The sequence below is a fragment of the Poecilia reticulata genome, linkage group LG18 (assembly GCF_000633615.1).
Source record: "Poecilia reticulata strain Guanapo linkage group LG18, Guppy_female_1.0+MT, whole genome shotgun sequence".
NCBI classification, from domain to species: domain Eukaryota; kingdom Metazoa; phylum Chordata; class Actinopteri; order Cyprinodontiformes; family Poeciliidae; genus Poecilia; species Poecilia reticulata.
The window spans coordinates 7,060,841-7,085,447 of NC_024348.1; the positions used below are offsets into that span (position 1 = coordinate 7,060,841).

At 42.7% G+C, this 24,607-nt stretch overlaps 1 protein-coding gene across 9 annotated transcripts; it reads left to right on the plus strand.

Moving 5' to 3' along the window:
• The first annotated feature begins 545 nt into the window (after window positions 1-545).
• arhgef11 (Rho guanine nucleotide exchange factor (GEF) 11) lies at window positions 546-24,398 on the plus strand. 9 transcript variants are annotated; one of them, XM_008435254.2, is made up of 43 exons: window positions 547-1,585; window positions 1,679-1,900; window positions 5,061-5,075; window positions 5,331-5,413; window positions 5,518-5,622; window positions 8,059-8,108; window positions 8,205-8,262; window positions 8,337-8,536; window positions 8,646-8,717; window positions 8,800-8,904; window positions 9,037-9,085; window positions 9,539-9,609; window positions 9,726-9,818; window positions 10,140-10,208; window positions 10,298-10,402; window positions 11,388-11,486; window positions 11,669-11,711; window positions 11,806-11,902; window positions 12,639-12,761; window positions 13,192-13,215; window positions 13,307-13,433; window positions 14,690-14,783; window positions 15,347-15,376; window positions 15,556-15,688; window positions 16,591-16,794; window positions 16,954-17,001; window positions 17,254-17,402; window positions 17,493-17,633; window positions 18,620-18,696; window positions 18,918-19,043; window positions 19,323-19,440; window positions 19,697-19,845; window positions 19,931-20,006; window positions 20,083-20,265; window positions 20,360-20,441; window positions 20,562-20,633; window positions 20,757-20,797; window positions 21,404-21,553; window positions 21,635-21,886; window positions 22,158-22,280; window positions 22,387-22,760; window positions 23,918-24,050; window positions 24,160-24,398. In XM_008435254.2, exons 2-43 carry the CDS (start codon window positions 1,866-1,868, stop codon window positions 24,207-24,209), a joined length of 4,428 nt encoding a protein of 1,475 aa, XP_008433476.1. In that variant the 5' UTR covers window positions 547-1,585; window positions 1,679-1,865; the 3' UTR covers window positions 24,210-24,398. The 9 variants fall into 9 exon arrangements, with proteins under 9 accessions (XP_017165898.1, XP_008433476.1, XP_017165895.1 ...); XM_017310406.1 differs by having other exon boundaries at window positions 547-1,900; window positions 9,572-9,609; XM_017310409.1 differs by lacking the exon at window positions 22,158-22,280 and having other exon boundaries at window positions 546-1,900.
• The last annotated feature ends 209 nt before the right edge of the window (window positions 24,399-24,607 follow it).

A 24,607-nucleotide genomic window follows, 5' to 3' on the forward strand; every position in this document is an offset into this window, starting at 1 on the left:
AGGGAAATACATTGTTATCCTTGGTTTTCTCACTTACCGTTGGAATTTGCTCTTATTCTGTATTTGGGTGTGACGTCACTGCTAAATCCAAGGTCCAACCTTGAAAACAAATTTATAGAAAGCAAAAATTTCTCAAATGTCTGTTGTAAGGTGTCGCAGATATTTTAAAAGACTGTTGCAGATGATGCAGTCGTCTGCTGTCATCCGTTGATGTAGCAGCTCCAGATTCAGTTGCTTACACAAGCCGATAAAGAAGGGTGGCTCTGTTATGGGGACTGCTCTGGAACTTGTAGAGATGAAAGAAGAATACTTTGTAAAATAAAGAACATTTTCTTCACAAGACTACAACAAAAGTCCTTCTCATAGTTATCACAACCTATAATGACTCTATAATGAAACTTAGATAACGAGAGCTCCTCCTACACCTACTTTTCCCAACAGCAATAAAAACGCATTTTTAGATTTTAACCACCAAAATGCACTGAACTCCGGCCATTCCAGTCTTTTTAGCTGCAGGTTGCAATTTTTGCCACACGAGGTCGCTGTTTCAACTGTTTTTGTGCTCGCGATCCTTGAAGATATGCTGGTTGATCAGCAGTCAGGACAACAAGATAACAGAAGAGCAGAGATCATTATTTTAAACAACGGGCACTGTAGCGAGAGCGACGGATATCATAACTACGTCTGGATTTCTCCTCTGCATTATCACGACAGGGAAACAAACCTTTGATTAAATCAGTGTTTTGATGAGAGAAAAGGAACCTGCTTGGGATTTGGAACTCCTCTGGAATAACGTCCAGCTATCCTCGCTAACATGCCACTCTGCGTCTGAAATAGCAACAGAACGGGACCCCTGGACATACCTGGCAGCATATACACACACCGAAGGAGTCCAGTGCGTATAGACAACCACGTATCCTAATGTTGCCAAAGCTATGCGGTGGTTTCGTTTTGCAGAGCTACCCGGTTAGCTAGCTAGCTAGCTAGCTAGCTCGTCGGCTCGTTGGTGCTGCTGCAAGCCGGGGACGCGGCGCTTAAGGTCGGCGTGCGCTCTAACGCCATGCCGGTGGTCGAAAGGGGCCTATTGGTAGTGGCAGTTTCCCTCAGCTAACGTCGGCTGGATGTAGCGGGCCACCGAAAATTCTACGTGTTAGATTAGTCGCAGGGGTATTTGTGTTTAAATTTGAAAATAGCCGTGCGATACAGCTGAAACAAAATATATGGAGAGGATTAGTTAGATCGGAGCATCTGCTACAAGCTGCACATGTAAACAAGCCTGGCAAGTGTGTGGGAGAGAGTCTGTGGTTGAAGGTTAGCACTAAATATTCAAGTTAATCCTTTGTTGCTATCTGCAACACTAGTTCTAGGTGTTAAAGTTAAGCTCCAAGTGATTTTGTTAAGTTCAGTAATGGGCTTAAAAGTCGTGGATGTTGTTGATCTGCAGCGCTGTCAGACATATCAGCCATTCATTCATGATTGATGACCCTTGAGGAAGCAGACTGTCTTTCATCCATTTCCACTACAGCGAAACCACAACGTTAAGCCACTTACACTTTCTGGATAATACAGGTTTTGTCATTATCAGGTAAATACGGAGAGCTTTTTTTGGGTGGGTGAGTTTGTTTCAACAGCACTTTATTTTTAAAGTCCCCACTGACCTCGCTGGAACTCCCTACAGTGTATGGGAACATGAGGGATTGTCTGTTTGATCTGAACCAGCATCCAAGTAGCTTCAAGGACTGATCAAAGCCCAACAGAGAGCCCCATTGTGTGGACTACGAATTGAACGGGGAAAGAGATGGTGATGATAAGAGAGGCCCAGTGACTGTGTTTGATCCCACACCAGCAAGCAGAGGAGAGCAGACATGAGCCTCCGCCAGCCCACATCCACCCTGGACAGGTACGAGCCTGCCGTCCGCCATCCTCTACGTCTAGACGGGGTCCTGATGTTGGCATCTTATCTCGGGTGCCTTCCATAAAAACGCAGTGCTCTCTTTTTATCAGACCGAAGTCCGGTTTGACTGTGGGAAGAACAGGTCAGACAGGTTGACTTTAGGGATTTTGAAACAGCCTCCTAGAAGAAGAGAGGCTACATTGTGTAGACACGCCAATAGTTTACCGCCTACTTTCATTCGTCTTCCCACCATCTGTAACCTACACCCCCTTGTGCTGCCGTGGATTTTGCCTTTCTAATGTCTTTCCATCACCCGCGCTGTGTTTCTGATCACCTTTGTCTTTATCATGTGTGTTTCCATGTCTCTCTCACTGTTCGCTGTTTTCCCCGGTGTGTTCTCACGCTTTCGTCCAATGCTTCCCACTACCTTCTTTGTGTGTCATGTGACAGCAAGGTGGCCAGTGAAAAACACACCCACCTGTTCAGGTAGGACTACTGCTCGGCAGTGATTGCTCGTGTTTGGGTGTGTGCGGACGATAGTGATGCCCACAGATTGTGCCACGAACGCATTTTTGTAAAAGCGACACAAAAGTTGACTCTTATACCAAGTCAAGTATCTTAATCTTTAAATGTGTGCAATTATGCATGAGAGAGGTCAGACACAAGTAACTCTTGGGTGAATATTCTCTTAGTCTACATTGGCGGTCTCCAGTGGCACTCCTTGACATCTGTTGTCCTCCAACTTTTTAAGCTCTGCTCTAAAACATCTCAATTGAATGGCTCAGTTATCATCTTCAACATGCCATCAGGACTGGATAATGCCAGGTAAAGAGCCATTCATTTTACTGAGGTATATTTGAACAGGGTTGGATCTAAAAGCTGCTGGACAGTAGCTTTTCCAGACTGGAGTTGGAGACTACCGGTTTAGATCATTTGAAACAATGAGATTGTCATTATTGGATCTTGTTGAGCTTCTAGGAAGCAGAGTAAATCCTTCTGAAAGCAAATGTGTCAATCTGACTCTGAGATTGTTTTTACTTATTATGAACATGAGAATAGACTAAAAACATCCAAATGTAAAGAAGTTGATTCTCACCTAGGATTTACCATTTTCTTCTCAAGAGAAGAAGTAGTAGTGTTGTTCTTCCTTCAAAGTAACGCTACCTGAATACCACCTTGCAGGGATGTCTCAATTCAAAACCAGTTAATGGATCCATTTCATGATTAGTAGAGGTGTGCCGATCGATCTGTCACCGATCATAATCGGCCGATTTTTGTGAAAAAGTACGTGATCGGTGATCATTGGCTCTTGTTGCCGATACCGATCACCTGCTTCTCATTTTGCAGCCTGCCTGTGCAGCGGGTCTCCTCTTTCCTTCACACTGCGCAAACGCGCAGCAACAAATCCTAAGCAATGTTGAACTATAATGCACTGAGTGAATGGGGACGTTTGCGTGTTGCGGCGGAAAATTGAAGCAGGTCAAATTCATCAACACAACAAATCTAATATGGCATAAAAACAATGCCATACTTGACGGAGTTTGGCTACATCGAGGCTCACTGCAGTAAAAAAGACATATGGAAGATCAGATAGCAGGTAAAGCAGCGCACAGCTACAAACACTCACCCAGATTAGCATGACGGTCAGAAAGCTAAACAGATAACCCCCAAAATTTAAGTCGCTGGTTCTGCTCTCGCTGTTGAACCGCTGCTACGCGCTACAGGTAGTAATATTTCACAGACGGAGCGCCGCTTCTGCTCCACCTGGTAGTGACTCTCACACCGAACCTCTGTTTAAAGCTGCAGCATCTAACCTAAAATAATCGTAACCGGTAATGTTTATGATAAAATAATAATAATAATTATGTGATCGGTATCGGTGATCGGCCCTCATGGGTGATTGGTGTCGGTATCGGCAGGAAAAAACCTGATCGGCACATCTCTAATGATTAGTGTTTGAGTCGTCGACATATCAACTATTAGCAGAAGAATTACATGTTTTAACAGTATTGTGTCCCATTTAACATGCTAACCATTGGCAGTGTCTGTTTTTCTGCACTATAACATATTTTGTCAAGGTACGATTTTTAGTAGGTTGATATTTTGGTCCTGCTGGCTGAAGCATTAAGCTAGTACTAGCATTTTTCATCCTCTGTTTTGATATGACTTTTTGATCTTTCGGCTTTCATTAGGGCTGCTGAATATCTCTCAAAATTGCCTTCATCGTGACACCAGTGTGTGTGCAATAATAATGTCACAAAGAGCTGTTTGGACTGCTGTAATTGTTGACTAATAGATTTTGTTATGAACTTGGATTTCACATTCCTTCTAGATTCCACACCTGACAAAAACGAGTCTCTGATATATGCTAACGATAACAGGGTTTTGGTAACTTACTGTAGCTAAAGGATGAAAATGTCAGGAAAATCTTAAATTGTTGAATAGTATTTCAGGTTGATTAGATCCACTATACTTACTTGTAACCAAGGATACTGTATCAAAAGGTGCCTAAAACAAAGCCTTCATCCGAGCGCTCACTGCACAAACACAAAGTACATTTGAAATAAAACAAACTTAAAATGAACTTTTCAGCAAGACATAGAGGCTTGTAAAAAAAGGCCAATATTTCCTTAATATTGATAAAAAAGTTCTACTAGACCCACTGGCAGGTTATTACTTATAACCAGACATTTGTTCTCTTCTGCTCTGTGCCGGCAATCAGGTCGTTTTGTTAGTTTTCCACTGATTACGTGATTGGACATTGCACAGCTGCTGCTGCTTCCTACTGTCTTACGTCGGTCCCTTCAGAAAAATAAACACTGAAATCTCCCCCCTGTCCCTTCCTCTGCTCAGTCATTAAACATTAAGTAGTCCCAATAACATTTACAATATGCGGGGGGAAGTGCACACAGCCTGCAGCCGTGTTTTGAAATGTTTTCTGTGAACCTTGACCCTTAAACATGAGTATACTCTGTTCATTCATCACCTTTAAACTGAAAGACCTGACTGCTCTCGAGTGTTTGCGATCTGGAGGAGGAAAGGGTCTGCCGATGGTTTGAATAAGCTTTCCCTCTTCCGGCCTGTTCAATTCTCCATGTTTGTTGTTCTGAATCTCTGTTCTCTGTTTATCTGTGTTTCCTTCTTTTCCGTCATGCTTCGCTTTCAGCCCTTTTGCTGCTTGGTGAGTTGTTTCGTGCCCACTGTTTTCTTGTTGGTGTCCGTCTTCAAAACTCATATGAGATCTTCTTTGTGTCGTATCTCTTCCTTCACTTTCTGATTCTCATTACAACGTTTACTTTGTGTTTTGTGGTCTGCTCCGGTCACTTCTCATTTGTCTCTTGTTTATCAGGTCTCATTACTTTCAGACTTCTTTCTTTTACTCTAAATTGGTATATTTGTACGCTTAGATGCTCTTTTTTTTGGTCTTTAAATTCAGGCTCAGCAGTCTGACAGCTGGCGATTCGGAGCGCAGAGCCCCTGCCAGCCAACAGAGAGAGGTGACGATAGATGAGAGTTCAAGTAAGTACACACTGGCTACTCTGGCTCGTGAACGAACCCTCGCCTTTAGCGCCGTAGTTATTTTTGTCTGTCAGACTCAACCGTGACTTTCTCCTGCCGGCCAGGTCCTGGTCTGGTCCACAGGTGTGTGGTGGTGCAGAAGGACCAGCTCGGTTTCGGCTTCACTGTCTGCGGAGAGAGAGTCAAGCTAGTGCAGAATGTCCGGCCAGGTGAGAATCATTTTAAGGATCTCCTACTGCTTCATGCTGAATCACTGCCACAGATTGAAGGGGAAGTTGGATTCACACCAACCACTGTTTAGTCTGGTGTAATCGGACCGGCTTTTGTTTGTGTAGAAAGTCTGGTTCGTTTGGGGAGAACAATCAAACTCTGACCCAAACCAAAACAGCTAACTCTAGTTTGCCTACAAAAGTAGGACTCAGTTTTGAATGCAAATGGACCAGAGGTGGATCCAAAAGCAGGAAGCAGACTATAGTGCAAGGCGTTCTGGGTCAATAGAACCAAAACAAACACGTGTCTAGTGTTAGCGGGAGAATTGGCTCATGGTCTTTTACCAAACACCAAAGGGAAATAATACAACCGCTAAAATCTGACATTACTCCATTTGGAAGTAGCGCTCATGTCTTCTTCTGAGGCTTTTGTGTCGTTTCCTTCAGGGATTCTTGATGCAGCGCCCCCGCAGGCGAGGGGGAGGAACATGTTTTTCAAAGAATTTGGTTTCATCAGCGGTGAAATATTTGAATTAAAAAATAAATAAATAAAGATTTTGGTTGTTGTTCTTTAGTTTGGGATATTTAAATGTCTTCCAGTTCCAGTGTTAAGTGTTCTTCACAAAATTAAAGATTATTGATCTCTGAGAGGGCAAATTAGCACCATTATCCCATTACTAATGTGTTACCTGAAAATGGTCTCAAAAAAGCAATACTATGGTTTACTGGGACAATTTATCTTCATAACAGGTCTATATTCTCTGCCTTGTTTTGGTCTATCTTATAAAATGAATTGGCATTGATTCTTTTGCCAGGTGTACAGCTTCCTACAGAGAAAAACAAAACACACTTCATCTTTAGCGTTCTTCCCATTTATGTACCTTGACATCCTATTGATTTGGGGGACAACATCATTTGTGATTGAAAGTTGCTTTTCACCTATAGAATTTCAAAGATCAACTCTATATTGATCTTCCAGATCAATATAGAGTTGATTGAGAGTAAAAACAAAGACAGCCTAGCTAAAACATTTATTGTGTAGTTTCTCAATGAGTCAGTCTGGTGTTTAAGAGTCTTGTGCTTTCAGTTTCACTTAATTAGTTCAGCTCGATTCAGAGAGCAGTGATTTGACAAGGAAGTCAAATCACAAGTTTCACCCCACCTTTCTCCTTTCTCTGTTATCGACCTGCTGGCTTTCACACAAGTTTTGTTAGGCAACAAAGTCCACTGCTTGGGATTGTTGTCCCAGCTCTGAACTCTACTGCCTCCGTCTGGAGGGAAGAACATAAAATACAGAAGGAGTAACTGCAGACATTCAGCCAACTTCACCAAGCCCACGCCAGAGACGAAATGGATTAATTTCTAGTACATAAAGCTGCATCGAGTAGGGAGACAGAGTCTGGGCCAAGCAAAAATAACTAAAAAAAGGAAGTATGATCATATCATGGCATGGATCTGAAGACTCTCCAGTGCCACAGCGTTGTCAAGGTTATTTCTCGAACACTTTGAAAACCCCTGTTCCACGCCATTAAAGTCGCTTTCACACTAGAGCTGCTTTAAATGAACCAAAGTATTGACCCAACATGCACCCTGGTGCAGTTGGCTTACAATGGAAAACAAAACACATTGATATTCAGGGAAACCAAACAGAGGACGTGATGCCTCTTATAGGTACGGCTGACGCACATAACTAGGATCTGAAAACGTTTAAATCCTGGCAACGGCTCCATCTGCATCAGAGCACACTGCCTGGCTTACTGATGCTACTGGGAAGTGGGCTGTTACAACACCCCTAAATGGACAGATGGTGTAACTGCAGGATGCTGTCCTGAAAGTAGGGGTGGGCCATATGGACTTTAAAGTTTTATCACAATATTCTGTGGTACTTTTATCGTGATGACGATAAAAAGTGACAATATTTATTCCTCCTTTTTCAGGTAACTGTATGACTGACTTCGTGTCACATCAATTAACGCTAATTTGGAATTTATTGTTAAAGCGATAAATCTTAATTGTCACAAAATTTACCACAATAAATGATAAACAATATGCTAAATGCCCAGCTCTAACTGGAAGTTTGGTTTACTTTCAAAACTTCAAGGTGAAAGTGAACCAAAACAAAGACACACCTAGTAAATCTGGTCTAACACTGCGAGACACATGATGTACTGTTTCCTTATGAAAAATAACGCACATGTAAATGCAAATTACGTTCATTTGGACCCCACAGTCTTTTTACTCTCTGCAAGGTCCAGTGCTCTATGTATGTTGTTACGGGAACTGATGGTCTGACGGGACAACCCCACTGCTACCCCGTTTTCCGACCGCGAGAGGATTAAATAAGCTATATAGTTTGTTTTCTTCATCATAATCAGCCCTCATTTGACCTACGACCTCCATTCATTGCTTGACTTGCATGAGTGATCTCCATCCTAGGTGGCGCTGCAGTCAAAGCTGGGGTACATGAGGGGGACCGGATCATTAAGGTTTGCATTTTTCCATCTGAAACTTGTTTTTTTTTTTTTTTTATCTGGAAGTTGGTGTTTTGAGATTTCTTCCTTTGTGTTAACTTTGCCTCTCAGGTGAACGGTTCACCGGTCTCCACCATGACTCACCAGGAAGTGGTAAAGCTCATAAAATGTGAGTTTGACGAGCTCCGCCGGATCGGTGTTTGTAGCCTCGGGTTTTATTAAAGCCGTCCCGTTTTCCTGCAGCCGGACCGTACGTCGCCCTGACACTACAAGGACCGCCCCCGTCCGCCACCTCCGTGCCCTTGGAGCCCCTCCCTTCAGACCCTACGCCCAATCAGAGGTCTTCCCTGGCCGGGGAGGGCCTACCCCCTCCGCCTCTGCCCTTACCCTCCGGACTGGGCAGCACCCCATCCCAAAGAATTACTTTACCCAAACCGCTACAGGTGAGTGGAAAACCTTTAAAAGTTGTTTTTGAATGACATTTGTTGGTTAAAAAAGGTTTTTCAAACAATGTTTTTTTCTCTCTCTAAAAATGGCTAAATGTATTTGTAGGATCCAGAAGTGCAAAAGCATGCAAGTCAGATACTCAGGAAAATGTTGGAGCAGGAAGAGGCTGAACTCCAGGTGAGAATTCTGACACAGAAAGAGACATTTTATTTGTTTAGAAGTCACAACATTTGCTCCATTAAGCTGCTTGTTTCTGCAGGACTTGATGGAGGAATGGTTGAAGAACCCGTCGCCGTCGCTGGAGGAGCGCATCGAGAGCGCCAAGAGGAGAGCTCACCAAGTCAGAGTCAAGATTCAGAATCAGGTCAGCAGAAAAAGAGGCAGCAAAAAAATCAAAAAGAAAAGTTTAAGTAGCAAGTGATACCAGGATGGGATGACTAACATCTTAGGATGATTACTTTGTTTTCTTTTGTTCTTCTGTCGTTTTCCTCCTCAGGAGGGAACAGGATCAGAATCCGTCACAAACTACATCCAAGCAGGAGAAGGTTTGTCTGTTTTTAAATGATTAAATCAATAAAAAAATAAAATAAAATGACATATTAATTAAAAAAAGAAATAATGCCAAGTTTTATTTCCCATTTTAATAGATTTATTTCATTTCAGAAAATTTTTGATTCGTATGAGAGGATCAGGAAATCATAAAATCTTGTATCTTCCTCAAATTTTAGCTTGATGGAAAAAAAAATTCTCTTTATCTACAATGGCCCTAATGCGCCATGTTAGGGACACAGATGCTTGCCACACTTTTTAGATTTTCACAAAGAGAGATGATTTTGGACACTGTTTTTACTTCCTTATCAAAGCACCAGTTTGTGTCGCTGGAATACGTCGAAGTGCATGGTTCTAACGTGACAAATTCTGGTTTAAGAAATGCGAGGATGTTTTTGCAACGCACCTCAGAGTCATTGTAAAAGCTTTTTTTGTTGTTGTTTTTGCAGGAAGTTGTTACAGATCTTCCTGTTCTTTCACAGGACGGCTGTCGATGGACTCCAGTGAAGGAGACTTGGAGGTAACACGCTGTTGCTGTGTGTGTGTTTGTGCATGTGAATGTCCACTCATCCCGCTCCACTCATCCTGGCTCCCTCTACCCCCCCTCACTCCCCCTTCCCCTCCCGTTGCCCCCAGGCCTTTGAGAGTCCCAGCTCCTCCCCCTCATTATCCTTCAGGACCCCCTATCACCGACGCCAGAACTCGGACACACACACCCTGTCTGACACGGTGAGACAGACACACATTTGCTTCCATTTTTTTCTCTCTCTCCGTCATTCATTTACTCATTCATTATTTATTTATTTTTGCGACAATTGTTGCTTTGTTATTTTACCGAAACAGGAACGTCGTCACGCACTCCGTTTGCAACACTTTGATTCACTCGGCTTTTTAAAAAAATCTCAATGTCATAAAGGAAAAAAAGAAAAAAAAGATGTTGGTTTGTGTTTCAGCCTGTTTAGGCTTGTCGTTTTCTGCCTGAACACAATTAATAAATAAAAACAGACTGAAGAATTAAACGAATTGTTCTTCAATCTTATTCTGTCGTAGGGTGTCAAAGCCCAGATCATCAGCCCTGAGGATGAAGATGAAGAAGGTGATGGCTATGCCTTTAATGAGGTGTGTGGGGTTTTTTTTTCTGTTTAATTTACCCCAAATCACTTTACTGCTTTTCATCCTGACTTTGTTTCATTTGAACCCGTTCACAGATGGACGGTCCCTTCCAGGACATCGAGTTGTTGAAGTCACGGCCAGCACACATGACAGTGTTCATGAGATACGTCTTCACCCAGCTGCTGGACCCAAACCCTCTGGTCAGTTCAGAGCTAAACACATTTGCTCTAATGAGTTAATTATATATGACGCTCTCTGGATGCTTTATTCTGTCCTAAAAAGATTGAAATTTGAGTCACTAAAATAAGTTATGGCTCTTTTCTAATATATGTTGCTTTCTGAATATACATAAACAGTGATTAAATTTTTTTTTTTCTGCTTTAATATCGGAGCCAACATCTGTTTTATTCTTTAAGATGTCAGAAGTAGAGGAAGGTGCATAAAAGGGCAAAAAAGTGGTAACGTTATATTTGGAACAGGTCGCCTTGGAAACAAAGTACAGAACAGAAACCCAAGACAAAAATAGCAAGGTCTCCGACTAAAAAAGGTTTATATGTTAATTTTTCCCTTGAGGAAGAAGAAATTTGGAGAACAGAAACCTGGACAGACTTGGTAGTCTGGTACCAAACCCAGGAGTTTAAAAGCTCACTAGGATTAGCCCAGTCTGCTGTAAAGAGATATTATGCAAAATGGGCATTTTTGAGCTTTACGTTATGTTGTGATGTTTTTCCCTCATCACAAAACATAAATGGAGTGCTGCTTTGATTCTTTCAAACATATTTCTGGCATTTGACTCCCCCACTCAACTCCTTCAGACTAGCCAGCAGCAATTAGCAAACCCCTGGTGTTACTGGACATCTGCTGATCTCATAAATAGAGCTACAATCAGTGAAACGCTGATAAAAATGTTGCTAAAGGGTTAATGGAGGAGCCACGTTGTGATTACTTCCTGAGGGCGGAGTTTCAGAAAGAGTAGAAATTTTTAAAGAGCCCAATTTCAAGGTGTTGAATTACAAAGCAAAATTTCTTTCAAGTCATATTTGATATATGTAGCTTTTTTTTTAAACAACTGAAGTTAACATAGTTAGTTTATTGTGCCTTAAAATGGCACTATGTGCCTGGAAAACACATCATCCAAACTGGGACTTAGTTTCTTACATTCACGTCTTCTCCTCCCCTCCACAGCTGTTCTACCTGTCTGTAGAGGCGTATTTAGGCTCCGCCCCTAAAGACGCCCGCGCACTCGCGCCTCAGATCTGCTCCCACTTCCTGGATCCAGACGCTGTACGTATCCAAGTAACAACTGATGTTTTCTCTGTGATAATAAGCAAATGTGTTTTGCAGAGATTGACAATAGTAATAATGTGTGATTCTTTTGTAAAATGTGAAAATAAATACGTTCTTACAATTTTAACCATAATGTTACACCTTCAGTGCGCCAACTCATTGGAACAATTTTCTTACAGCCTTTGAAAATCAAAGTACGCGAGGAATTTCTAACAGAAATAGGTAACAGGAGGCTTCATTAATAATCTGATATAACACCAGTTATTTTTTCGTGCATGCTTTTATATTCTATCATTAATGTTTGTATTAACGTCAGAGAACCGCCTTCACGCCCAGGAGGACATCCGAGGGCCTCTGTCCGAGCTGCAGCAGCAGGTTCTGCCGGACATCCAGGATCAGATTCAAGACTACAGGTGTGTCATTTAAGGATGGTGCAGTCCAAAACTCAACACCGTTTTCCATCCAAAATGTCTGTTCTGACTGAGTTTAAGCTCTACAAAGTGTTTGTTTTGGTGTTTTTGATCACTTCTTACGTGTCGTCGTTGATCTTGACCCAGATGTGACCCAGACGTTACTAAACGTTCAGTCAGAAAAGAGCAGGTGTAAAAACGCTGGAGGCACAAGTCTGAGTCTGAAGGCTATTAGTTTAGTCTAAGGACATGAATTTTAAACCCTGCAGATTCTGCATGATGTGGGACTCTGGCTTTGAACTCTGTCTAGTTCAGCTGTAGTTACATTTAAACCTTTGGAAAAATTCAGAGAAATGCAACAGTAACAGTAACCATTCATGCCAACTTTAACAAAGATAAAAAAAAAAATCTATTCTACTTTTTAACCTCCAACTCTCTTCTTTCTCTAATGAAGCCAAAAGACTAGCTAGTCATAGATAGATTTTTTTTAAATCTTAAATTTCATTCCAGGTGGCATTAAAACAATCTTATAAAGTCATAACTGTGACTTTCTGAAACCAGCAGACTCTCTGCCTCAGTTGCTTTTGTAACTGGATCTTAAAGTTTGTGTGCAACGCTCATTTATTGCGAGTTGTAAAACCGCTACATGTATAGGATTCTGTTTCCTGGTAAAGTCTTTTATTTTATAGCTTTTTCTTTTTTTGTAACCTGATGAGTTTGTGTTCATGTCTCCTGACAGGAACAAGCAGATGATTGGTCTGGGCTCTCTGTTTGGGGAGGGAGACCTGCTTCAGCTGGACGGAGACCCCCTGAAGGAGAAGCAGGTGGTGGACAGACAGGTCGCCGCTCTCTGGGAGATTCTGTGAGTCATGAAGCTGCCTTCATGAATGGAAGTCGTTAAAGGGTAGTCCGTAGTTTTGATTGGCTCACTTTGACGTTAAGAAATCAGGGAAGTCTCTTTCCTTTTAAAGAGAGAAAGAGAAAAAAAAAGCTTTTCTCTTATTTTCTGTCTCGTAGATAGATAGTAGATCCACCTGCTCAGGTGTTTATAGAGTCCTATAAAATAGTTAATCACAAAGCAGCAGCAGCAGCAGCAAAATGAGCATAGCAAAGGTCGTTGCTCCAGATGTAAAGGCTGGAAACCATGTGACACTTGCGCTTTCGGCTTTTTACACACACCGTCAGATTCTCTGTCACATGACTGAGACGGCAGGGCTTCTGTTTCTAACGCCTGTGGATGTAGCTAAACCGCTGCAGATCCAATCAGCAAACTCTGTTTTTTTCCGTTCCAGATCAAAGGATGAAGAGGACAGAAGGTAAAAGCGCGTTTGACGTCTATTCGACACTTTAGCAGCTCTCCGTTTCTTCGTTGACCTCATCGCGTCGGCTCTCTCTCCTTCACTGCAGCTCCCCTCTGGCCTCAGCTGTCCTCCTCTACCTGCGACACTCCGGCATCAAGCTCAGAGACTCCAAGGTCTTCCTCGGCCTGAGCACGGAGAAGGACAAGTGGCTGGCTTTTTTAAAACCCAAAAAGGTAAAGACAAGGCGGGATTCTTATCTGCGCTGGTAAAAAAAAAATAAAAATAAATAAATACGTAAGCGTCTGATTTGAGAAAAGCAGTCGCTGCTGCACACGTAGTTCATCTTTAACAGAGGAAGCGAGTTTTTTCTTGGTTTTATAGCTTGTAATATCTGAGAAACCAAATCCGCCCCTGAACTTTAATGGACGTTTTAACTTGAAAGCCTTGATAACTCCAAGCTGTTTGGCTTCCAATAAGCGCTGAACTCTGCTCTCAGTCAGCAGAGTGTTTATGTACGCTGCAGAAACACCAGATCTCACCAAGGATCTTTGGTCTAGTTTCTACTTCAAATATCTTAGTACACTTAAAATAAGACGAAACTAACTTTAAAGTAACTTTTTAGCACAATTTAGAAGTTTGTTTTAAGTTGATAATCCCTGAATATTGATGAAGAAGTCTTAGTTGGTGGATTATTTCACATAAAACATGAAATAAGTGATAGAAGTCCATCTTGGGGCAAAAATGAAGCTTAAAAAAATTGCAACTTTTTGAAAAAAGATGCTTTAAAATGAATAATTCTAGTTCTCCAACATCCTGGAAGGACTGGGTGGTGATTAGCACAAATTATTGTTATATTTTCAAACTCATGCATGTTCTATAACATGTACAAAAACAAATTTAATCAGTTTAGTGTTCCAGTTACCACCTGAAAGTTTCACTTCCTGTTTATGTCTGAATAAACAGCTTGAACAACCGATATGTCTCGATACCAAATAGTTTTCTCTCAAATAACTTTTTCAATCGCTGGTTGTGTAAATAAGTGAGTCTTCCTCCTGCAGTCACAGCATCCACAAAGAAGAGTGTCAGAGTAGGCATGACTCAGGGCTTTCTCATGGTACGTTCACTGCCCGGAAAAACGTTGGAGTTTATTAATATTAAACCATGAACAATATAAACCTGTTTTAATTTTATCTGTGAACAACAACACACTTTGCAACTTGTTTTCCGCCATGTTTTCTAGAATCCTATTGGAATATCAGCTATTTTTGCCACCTTTATTCATTTTAACATCAACTAACACTAATGTGAAACTTGATACATTAGACTGCATCAAGTTGGTTATGTTTTTTTTTTTTTTTTTGGTGTTTACACTCAAGAAAGAAGTGAAAAACAAATCCTACACCGGAATCTTTGGCATTTTAGCACATATTTTAAGCGAATGGATGTAGAAAATGAAACTTATGTTTACAATCATTTTGTCTTTCTGCAGCCGAGCAGCGTGAAGAAAGAGAAAGATGGAGAGGATAAGAAGAGAAACCCCATCCTGAAGTACATCGGCAAACCCCGGAGCACATCTCAGTCCAGTAAAGAAACACACACACTCTCACACACACACACACACACACACACACACACACACACACATACAGTTTTAAACAGAAATGAACCTCAGATGAATAAGAGATCCTCCATTTACAGCAAAAGATTCAATAAAATGATTCTATGACATTTATTTTATACAGAAAAGCAACAGATATATATATATATACTGGTAAACAAATAATAAGGGTACATGAACTTATACTGTTTGTTTTCCTAAAACTGTAAATATCTTTTCATAAAACCGATTTTTGTCTTGAAAAGTGCTGTAGCCTTCTTTCAGTCAGCTGGCCTGGCAGTGTGCAGCCACAGGTTGCTGTGCCGATCTGTGTTCTAGAAAGTTTTCATATCTTGTTATAGTTTTGTTATTTGCAGCAACTTGTGATAGAAAACACCCTGAAACTCTCCCTTTCACTGTTCATTTTCAATCATAATAATTTCATTTTGGTTTTTGTTCACCATGTTGTTTTACTTTCTTTTTTTTCTAATAATTATTAATTGACTCATGATTTAATTGTTTCTTTTTGACTCATTTTTGGTTTTGTAGCATTCCACGTCCCGTTGTCACCCACAGAAGGTACATTATTATGTTTTTTTTCCTCCTCTTTATTATTTCACTTTTGCTTTTTCAATTAAAAATCTGTTCTTCATCAGTTGATTATGAGGTGGCACTTGCTGTAGACTTAGTTCCAGCCCTACGTTCTGTGTTTTTGTTGTTGTTTGTGTCGTCGTACTGAACCGAGATGTGTCTTGCAGTGCGTCCCGGCAGCGTGAAGAACATCATTCAGCAGTTCGAGAACCACACAGAGCTTCCAGGAGAGGAGGACGGGGATGGTGTGGACCCCCAGAGGCTGTCCTCCAGCAGCTTGGGAGAAGAAGGCATGGACAGGTGACTGTACCCAAAATTACCTACCTAAAATTAATGCACTAAAATGTATTGAATCCATGAAAATAAATGTTAGTCACGGGTCTTAAATTTTGTCATGGGAGGCTAGTTATTTTTTTATTTTTATTCATTTTTCCCCCGTCTGACTTTTCTGCTAGGCAAAAGTTTGAGTCACAAACATCTCCATTCCATTGTGTGACTCCAGGCTCCCTTCAGCTATCGGCTAATGTACCCTTGCTAGCTTAAATTTTGTAGTGACAGGACTAGCCTTTTGTTTTTTTTCTTCCTTAAGGGACATTTCTGTTAAGTGAAAGTTTGAGTTGCACGCAAACTTCTTTGTTGCATTCTGTGACTCAAGGTAGTCGAGGCTACCAGCAGTTAGCTGCATATTAGCAGTTTGGAACTAGCTGGAATATATTAGCCAGCTAGCTGCTAATACACTGTTGCTAGATTCAATTTTGTCACGGCAGTAGTATTTAATGTAGGCTTTTTTGTTGTTGGACTAATGTGTCAGAAAAAACTCTGATTCACATGCAAACATCTTCATTGCATTTTGTGACTCTAGATGGTCAGATAGGCTAATGGTTGCTAGCCGCTATGATACCTTTGCTAGCGTAAATTTCTTTGTGGCAGCAGTATTTATCTAGTTTTATTTTCTTGCTGGACTTTTCTGTCAGGTCAAAGTTTGAGTCGCACGCAAACATTTTCATTGCATTGAAACTCAAGGCAGCCAGGCTTAGCTAGCTACTTAGCCAGTTTTTGTGAACCTTGATGGTAATGCAGCAGAATCCCCCACCATCATATTATTTCTGTTTAAATTTCATTCAAGATGGCATTACACAGGTCTTAATTTTAACTTGCTGAAACCGGCAGGTACCTTGACGTTTCCTGGTTTTGTCTCGCAGTCACATGGTCTCGGTGCGTCTGGGGCGCAGCGGGTCGTTGAAGGCTCAGGGCGAGGACCGCCGGCGGGGCACCATCTCCAGCGGGGACTCGGTGCCTCGCTCTCGCAGCGACGTGGACATGGAGGACTGCGAGGAGAGGGAGCAACCGGGCCTCCGGCTGCTCCAGCACAGCGCCTCGTCGTCCGCATCCAGCAGCTCCGCTCGGTAAGGATTCTTGCTGTCAGACTTCTTCTGTGTTTTTTTTGTTGTTTTTTCCCGTTAGCAGCTCTGAGTCCAGGGATCTCGCTCAACAGCCGCTCACATTCCCCTGATCTGGGTAGCTTCTTCCTCACGCCATCTCTATTTCCACTCTCCCACACTCAGGTCTCTTGAGAACCCTACACCCCCATACACCCCTCGGTCCAGACGCAGGTGAGTCAGGATTAACGAAGGATCATCCAGAGTGAGGGAAATAGGAGCCCAGAGGCAGAAATGGGGACATTTTTTGTTCATAATAGCCATTATGGCTTTAAAATAAAATACCTTAGGCTGACTCTGGAAATATGAGTCATTTCAAATAATTGTTTTTCTGTTCTTCTCTTCATCCACGTTGTTTTCTTGTTGTTCCTCCACTGCCTGTTCCTGCCTCCCCTTTTCTCGGACCCCATCTTGATTATCCTACAGGAGTGTGGACTCGCAGCTGGCCCTGCTACCAGACACCGCGGTGCTGGAGGACGAGGTGTCTGACGGTCAGAACTGGAGGGACACGGTTCCCCCTGAGCTCCTGGCGACCCTCAGCCCCAGGGAAGTGGAGCGGCAAGCCGTTATTTACGGTACGGTTGGCGTTCACCGAGATTTACGGGAAAAAAGACGTACGGTCAGGAATTTATTTGTCATTTTTGACTTCCCTTTGTTTCAATCAGAGCTGTTCACCACTGAGGTGTCCCACCTTCGGACCTTACGGGTTCTTGACAAGGTTTTTTACCGGAAGATGAGATCTGTGCTGAACTCGGAGGAGCTGGCCTGCATCTTCCCAAACCTGCCTCAGGTCTACGAGCTCCATGGTCAGTCCGGGTGTCAGCGTGTCGTCAGGCTACAAGGCTAGAGTTTGGAAGATGTTTTTTATGGAACGGAAAGCTCTCGTAAAGTCACAGTTTTTCTATTTTGGAACTACAAAATTATCTAAAGGGCTTGAAGCCATTTGTAAGAAAATGTAACTTTTTTTGGATAGTTAATCTCACTAAACAGTCAGTGTTAGTGTTGTACTTATTGGAACTGAACCAAACTACTGAGCCTTAACTGGATTAATGATGTAACAAGCTGTTTGTAGGGCAACTTTTATTTAAAAAAAAAAAAAAGTCTTTCATTTCAAGTCTTTAACAAGTGAAATGTTGTTCTTGTGTCTCAAATGTTCTGGAAAAAGTTGCAACTGCGACTTGTAAAGCAATAAAACAATACTGATCAGTCATTTAAGAATAGGCATTTAACCTCAGTGCAAGAACGTATAAAAGATTACAAATCACTGTCAAGGTACAGTCTGCTATAGATGCTATAAAGTCTGGTGAAATAACCGTTATAATAACTTATGACGTTTTTGCTGGAGAGCTTTTATCAGCTGCTCCTACGTGCTAAAATAATTAAATGCTATGTTGTTCTGACCAAAAATGCATTGCTTCATATTTTGTTACACATGAATACACATATGCGACTACTGTAAGATGTGTTGCTTCTTCTAATACTTTTCATCTAAAGCAGTTTGAGGAGGCGCTAGGCTAACGTTAGCACGTCTACTTTCTGTTTTGATAGGACTCATTGATAATTCCGCTTGTAATACATTTCTATGCGTTTGCGGTTAAGACTACGTACAGAAAACGTTCTTCTCCACTTAATAATCTCAGTGTTTAGCCTCCAACATCGTAACATTTAATTACTAGTGTTTCAGCTGCTCTCTGCACTGATCTTCACTACATCTAGAGACGTCTGTGGAGCCATTTTTGTTTATTTCATGCTGTATTTCTGCCCCGATGCTGATGGTTTTTTTTCTATGTAGCGAGTCTTTGTGAGGAGATGAAGAAGCGAAGAGAGAGCCCCATCGTTCAGAACATCGGTGACGTCATGCTGGCCAAGGTGAGTCACTCCTGCTGTGTTTACCAAACTCTCCTGGACTAAGACGGAGTATTTCAGTAACAAACACTCCAAGTATGTTCAGCAATGCAGGTTTAGGGTCCTTTTTCTCTTCTAAAAGTCAACAGCTGGTTATGGTCCGTTTGAAATGCCAGGGGATTTTAAATAAGAATCTGCTGGTCTTTTCCCTTTTTACCGTCCTAACCCTCGTTGTTGTTTTTCAGGTTGAAGGCGCAGCTGGAAACGAGTTTCAGGAGCAGGCGTCGCAGCTGTGCTGCCAGCAGACTCAGGCACTGGAGCTCATCAAGAACAAAAAACGGAAAGATCAACGTTTCGCCCAAATCATCCAGGTCTGCACGCTCAATGACTCCAGAACAACTGGGAAACAAAATGTCTGCCTTGTCTTTTTAACAGATTTGGTTTGAGATTTTTATAAAACTAAAACTTTCAGCATCCTTGGGTCTTTTAAAGTGAGAGGCAAAGAGTTGCTGTTTTACAAATCTTCTCTTATCAGACCTGTCTTTGTCCCCAAACATAATTTAATGCTGTTAAGTCCCATCAAAACAGAAAACATAAAAAAGACAACGGTTTGGTTTCGCTGACGGTTTGCTGACATGTCTCCGGCTCAGGAGTGTGAGGCGAGTCCTCAGTGTCGGAGGCTGCAGCTCAAAGACCTGCTGGTGTCCGAGATGCTGAGACTCACCAAGTATCCTCTGCTGCTCGACAAGATCATCAAATACACGGAGGGTGAGGGAGCAGGAGACTGAATGGAAATGATCTATGACTATAAAAGGAGCCAAAAACAGTCGTACTTGAGTTTGATTTCACGGTATAATTACTAAATTTTCTGATGGTTTTCTTGAGATAAAGAGTTAGTTTAACAACTTAATTTACCTACAGTTTTCTCGAAATACCGCAAGTTAAAACATGAGTTAATGTGAGTACATTCGCTCTCAGCTTCTATTGAAACCTGCTCATATCTGTTTGTTTTTTTTCTCTACAGGCGGCTCATCGGACCTCCCGTCGCTGCAGCGTGCCCAGGCCTGTTGCCGAGGCATCCTGAAGGCGGTCAATGAAGACGTGAGGGAGACGGAGCACCGGCAGCGGCTCAGTCAGTACCAGCGCCGGTTGGACTCCGCGCCTCAGTTCAAGGTGGGGCCAAACGTTTCTAATTTATCGCCCTGGTAGGGTCCTCTATTCGTCAAACACCGTTTTAAAACTTCTTCTTTCCTCACAGAGTCTGGACCTCACCATGAAGAGAATGATTCACGAAGGTCCTCTCGTCTGGAAGATCGGCAAAGACAAGCAGATAGGTTGGTATTCCTCCCGCCGATCGGTTACCGTCGGCTGTGGCGTTCGTTTCATCTCGTGTCTGCGCTCGTTCCTCAGAGATCCAAGCGCTGCTGCTGTCGGACTGCCTGGTCTTCCTCCAGAAAGGCCCAGACGACCGGCTGCTGCTGCGCTACCCGTCCCGCTGGATGGGAGGAGGAGGAGGGGTCATCGCGGACACCAAGACCTCCTTCAGTCCCGTGGTGAAGCTGGACTCGCTGCTCGTCCGCTCCGTAGCTACAGGTACGATCTTTGCTAAAGTTTGGACATCTTTTCCTTCTCTTTTTTTTTTTTTTTTCTCAATGAAATTACAACTTTGGGTACTTTTTTTTTCTAGACAAAAAAGCTCTGTACATCATCAGCACCAAAGAGACGCAGATTTACGAGCTGGCGGCGGGGTCGCCATCTGAGAAAGACACGTAAGTGGATTTGTTCTGCGGCAGACGGACGAGCATCCTTCTTCCATTCACCTTTAGAAGTCACATTTTGCTTCACTCTGTCCGGATGGTTTGCTAACTTTTCTGCTATTTGATTCACAGCTGGAAGGATTTACTTGAAAAGACCATTAAAACTTCATCTCCACAGAGCAATCACGGATCACTTCCTGTATCGTGAGTACATGTATATATATGTTGAGAATGAGAAACAAGGGGAAGAAAAGTCCCTACATGTTTCTAGTCTTGGTTAAATCGCATGCATATGTATTCATTCAGTATGTGTTTTGTTTTTTCCAGTTCTACCAGCCTACGAAGCAGGTCACCAGCCTTAACTGAAGGTAAAACACCATGAGCAATGGGAAGGGGGGGAAAAAAACATTGATTCTCACAAATTCTGTGATTTTAATTGCAAAAACATCCCAGAAGCAATTCTGAAATCCTACAGGGACTGATCACTGTGAAAAGATGTTCAGTATTAATTAATTTTAAGAAATGAGTGTTGAATGCAGACACAGCTATTTATTAATATTTGAAAAGTTGAATAGGTTTAATCTATACATACTGGCATATACATCCTTGAGAACATTCCTGGTCTTGATGGGACCCAAAAATGAAAATGAGTTTGACCACAACACTATGTGGACACTTTGTCTGCACCAGTGAAGGATAACTCACCTCAGATTGCCAAATGCGCAAAATGGACTGGCTGTCATATTTTCTGGCTACTTCAGCTAATAACTAATTGACCACACTGGGTCACTCAGAGCCTCTATATCCGGTATCAGCCTTTCAACCCAACATGGTCAGTCCCCTATTAAGTTTGAACGATTCCATCTGGTTGGCAGCTAGAGTTCTGACTACGTTTGTTTCCAGGGACAAAGACCACAGAAAAAGTTAACATTAAAATGCTAAATTCTAGAAAATTTTTGTTTCTAATTCATCAGTCCACCCGGCGGAGGAGGAGTCGGAGTTTATTGGGAGCCACACCTCCGCTGACGGCGGCATGCTGGGTGACCATCTCACCGACCAACCTGAAGCCAACAGCTGTGATGAGGACAGGGCAGTCGGCGTGGCCGAAGCGGCTCTGCACGACGGTGGGGAGAAATCGGAACGCAACGGAGTCGGAAAGCAGCATTTTTGGAGGATGTTGGACTTAACTGTTGTTTCTCCTCCAGTGGAAACGCTGCGGAGGCTCATACTGCCGGATGTGGACGAGGACCGGAGGAGCCACGATGTGGACGAGGACCGGAGGAGCCACGATACGGATGACACCCCCACCAACACCATGAGCAACGGGAACCCCGACGGACGACGGCAGGACTCCCTGGAGACCGTCCTGGACCTCTGCCTGAGCGAGCCGGAGCCCGGGCAGCCGGAGGCTCCGCCCCCAGAAAGCAGGCAGCCCAGCGCCAAGGTGGTGCGGAGAGGTAAACGGATTGCAGGGAAGACGAACGGTCAACTCCGATCTCTCACTTGCTGATGATGATCAAACCGAAGGCGACGTTTGTCTTTGGAAATCTGGGTGTCTTTGCATGTTTCCTTTCGACTTGTGATTATAATTTTCTTTCTCTCTGTTTTTTATCTCATTTGCTTGCAACAACAACAAAAAAACATCAACACAAAAAATGCTTCTTTTTCCTCCCCCTTCTTTCACCCTTTCACACACTTTTCCTTCACACACATCTATCCTCTGCGTAGCTGTGGTTGCGGGTGCTCCTCCTAATCCTCCTCATTCTTCTTCTGCCCCTGATGGCACCGCCGGCGATGTTAGCCTCCCCTCCGATCTGTCGTCGCAGTCTAGAGGCGAGGCCGACACGCAGGGTAATGGAGACCGAACCTGCTTCAGTTGTCATGAGACTACACTCAAAAATCAACCTTAGATTCGGGCGACGGCGGTCGAGCTAAAGCCGCTTTTCCACTCTCTTAGGGAACGTCTTCTACCTGGTGATGCCGTTAGACCAAGGAGAGAGCGCCACCGACGACCTCCCCGACCCTCCTACGCCCACCGCAAGCCACTTCCCTCAACCTCCACAGGAAGTGACGTTATCACAGACTCAACTGGAGGAGGTGGAGGAGGAAGAAGAAGAAGTAGTAGCGGCCTGCTGCCCGGAGTTCATCCAATCAGAGACAGAAACTATGCAAATGGAAGTAGAGTTAGAGGAAGACGACAATGACAATGATGGTGAAGAGGATGATGAAACGGGCCCGCCTCCAGCTGCACAACAGAGTCACGTGATCAGAAACGCGGATGAGATTTTCCTCACCATCGAGGGCTTGATGAGCAAGTTGCACAAGCTGAAGGTGAGTTTTGTGTCTTCTGTTGCCCCTGTGGAGGGACCAAGACGATCCGGTTCAAACGGCAACATTCAGAAGTATTAAAAACGCTCAAACTTTTCCACTTTTCCTCATGTTACAACCAGAACATTGAGAGTTCAACTGGTTAGGTTGAACTCATTCACTGATTAAGCTTTTTGCTGAAGAAACATTGTTTTTCTGCCTGTGCCTTAATTTAAAATTAGTCCAAATTTTGTAATTTGCAAAAAAATAAAAAAAATTAAAGTTAAGGGTGGTTGAAGTGTCTTTCAACCACCTTATGCAAGACTTCAGGACACGCTGTAATCTGAGGAGGATTATAATGGTTTATTAGGATGAAATATGATTTTCATAATCTCAATAGAAAATGTTGGGACTGTGTTGAAATTATAGAAAAATAAATGACAATTTTGTACATTTACTTTGTGATGAATTGCTTTTTAGCTTGACATGAACATTTTAGGGCAGGACCACAGACATGTGTCTAACATTTCAAGGCTTTCATGAGTTTTAAACTGGACAAATTCTTCTTACGGGATGGATAAAATTAATTTTTATAGATTTTCCTTGTCAGTTGCAATCGAACTCAGAGTAATATTACAAGTATTGCTGCAGGGATTTTAGTTAGCAAAATGAAAGCTGGAAAACTTGACCTCATAATGTCTACAGCGAAATATATCTCATGCAGTTTTATTGTATTTACAATAAATACCAGTGATATAACAGTTAAGTTGAAAATGTATGGAAAATGTTGCAGTCTGAAAGTTCTTAAGTTCCAACTTCCTCCCGCCATGTTGAACTCCGTCTTTCTCGCTTAACGCAGTGTTTCTCAACCCCGGTCCTCACCGACCCCCTGTCCGGCATGTATTAGGCATTTCCCTTCTGCCACACACCTGAATTGTATCTCTGGGTGATTAACAGGCTTCTGCAGCACTTGATGGTCATGCAATCATTTGAATCAGCTGTTCTGGAATAGAGGCACATCTAAAACATGCAGAGCAGGGGGGCGGTGAGGACCACGGTTAAGAAACACTGGCTTAACGGATGAATGCGATTCTGATTAGATTTTGGGTTTGTTTACAGAAGTGCACTTAAGAACAGCTCCTAATGTTTGCGTTGAGTATTGATGTACGATTCCTTTGCAGGAAATCGAGAAGGCCCATCACAAGCTGCTAGAATCTCTCAGAGATCCCTCCCTCAGTCTGGAGTCAGAGGACCAGGCATGTCTCTCAGCAACCGTCTCCAGGACGCCGTCCATGGACCGCAGCTCAGGAGACGGTTTGTGACTGCCGTTATTTAGATGTTTGGCCTTTTATTTTTGTTTTTAAGCTTATTGCTTTGGATGCTAAGCATTTTTTTTTTTGTGGTTGTGTTTGCACCTAAACAGGTAAGGAGGGGAACCCGGGAGATCCCAGAATCTTCTCAACCGGATTCTGAGTGGATTCCCTCGCTGTCGGCTGATCTCCACATGCGTCTGTAGGTTGAACACTAATAAGTCTGGCGGATCTAACCGCACATCTCATTTTACGATGGGAGACGGCGCGATGGAGATAGATTATTATTTTTTAAGGATGTAAGTCTGGAGAGAGAAAGAGAGGCAGGAAAAAAAACCAGGTAGCAGAAGAAGGATGAAGAAGGAAGTTTGAAGAACTTGAAGTTTTTTTGGGGGAGAAAAAAATGACCAAGTTGGATTCTTGTGAAGGAAAAAAAAAAAACAAGACTTTTTACGTTGTGTTTTGTAGAGCTGGTTGAAGAAGCGGAGCAGAGAAGTGTCGAAATGTTAATGTAAGGAAATGTTCCTAGGGACCCGTCACCCCAGCACTTTACCCATAATG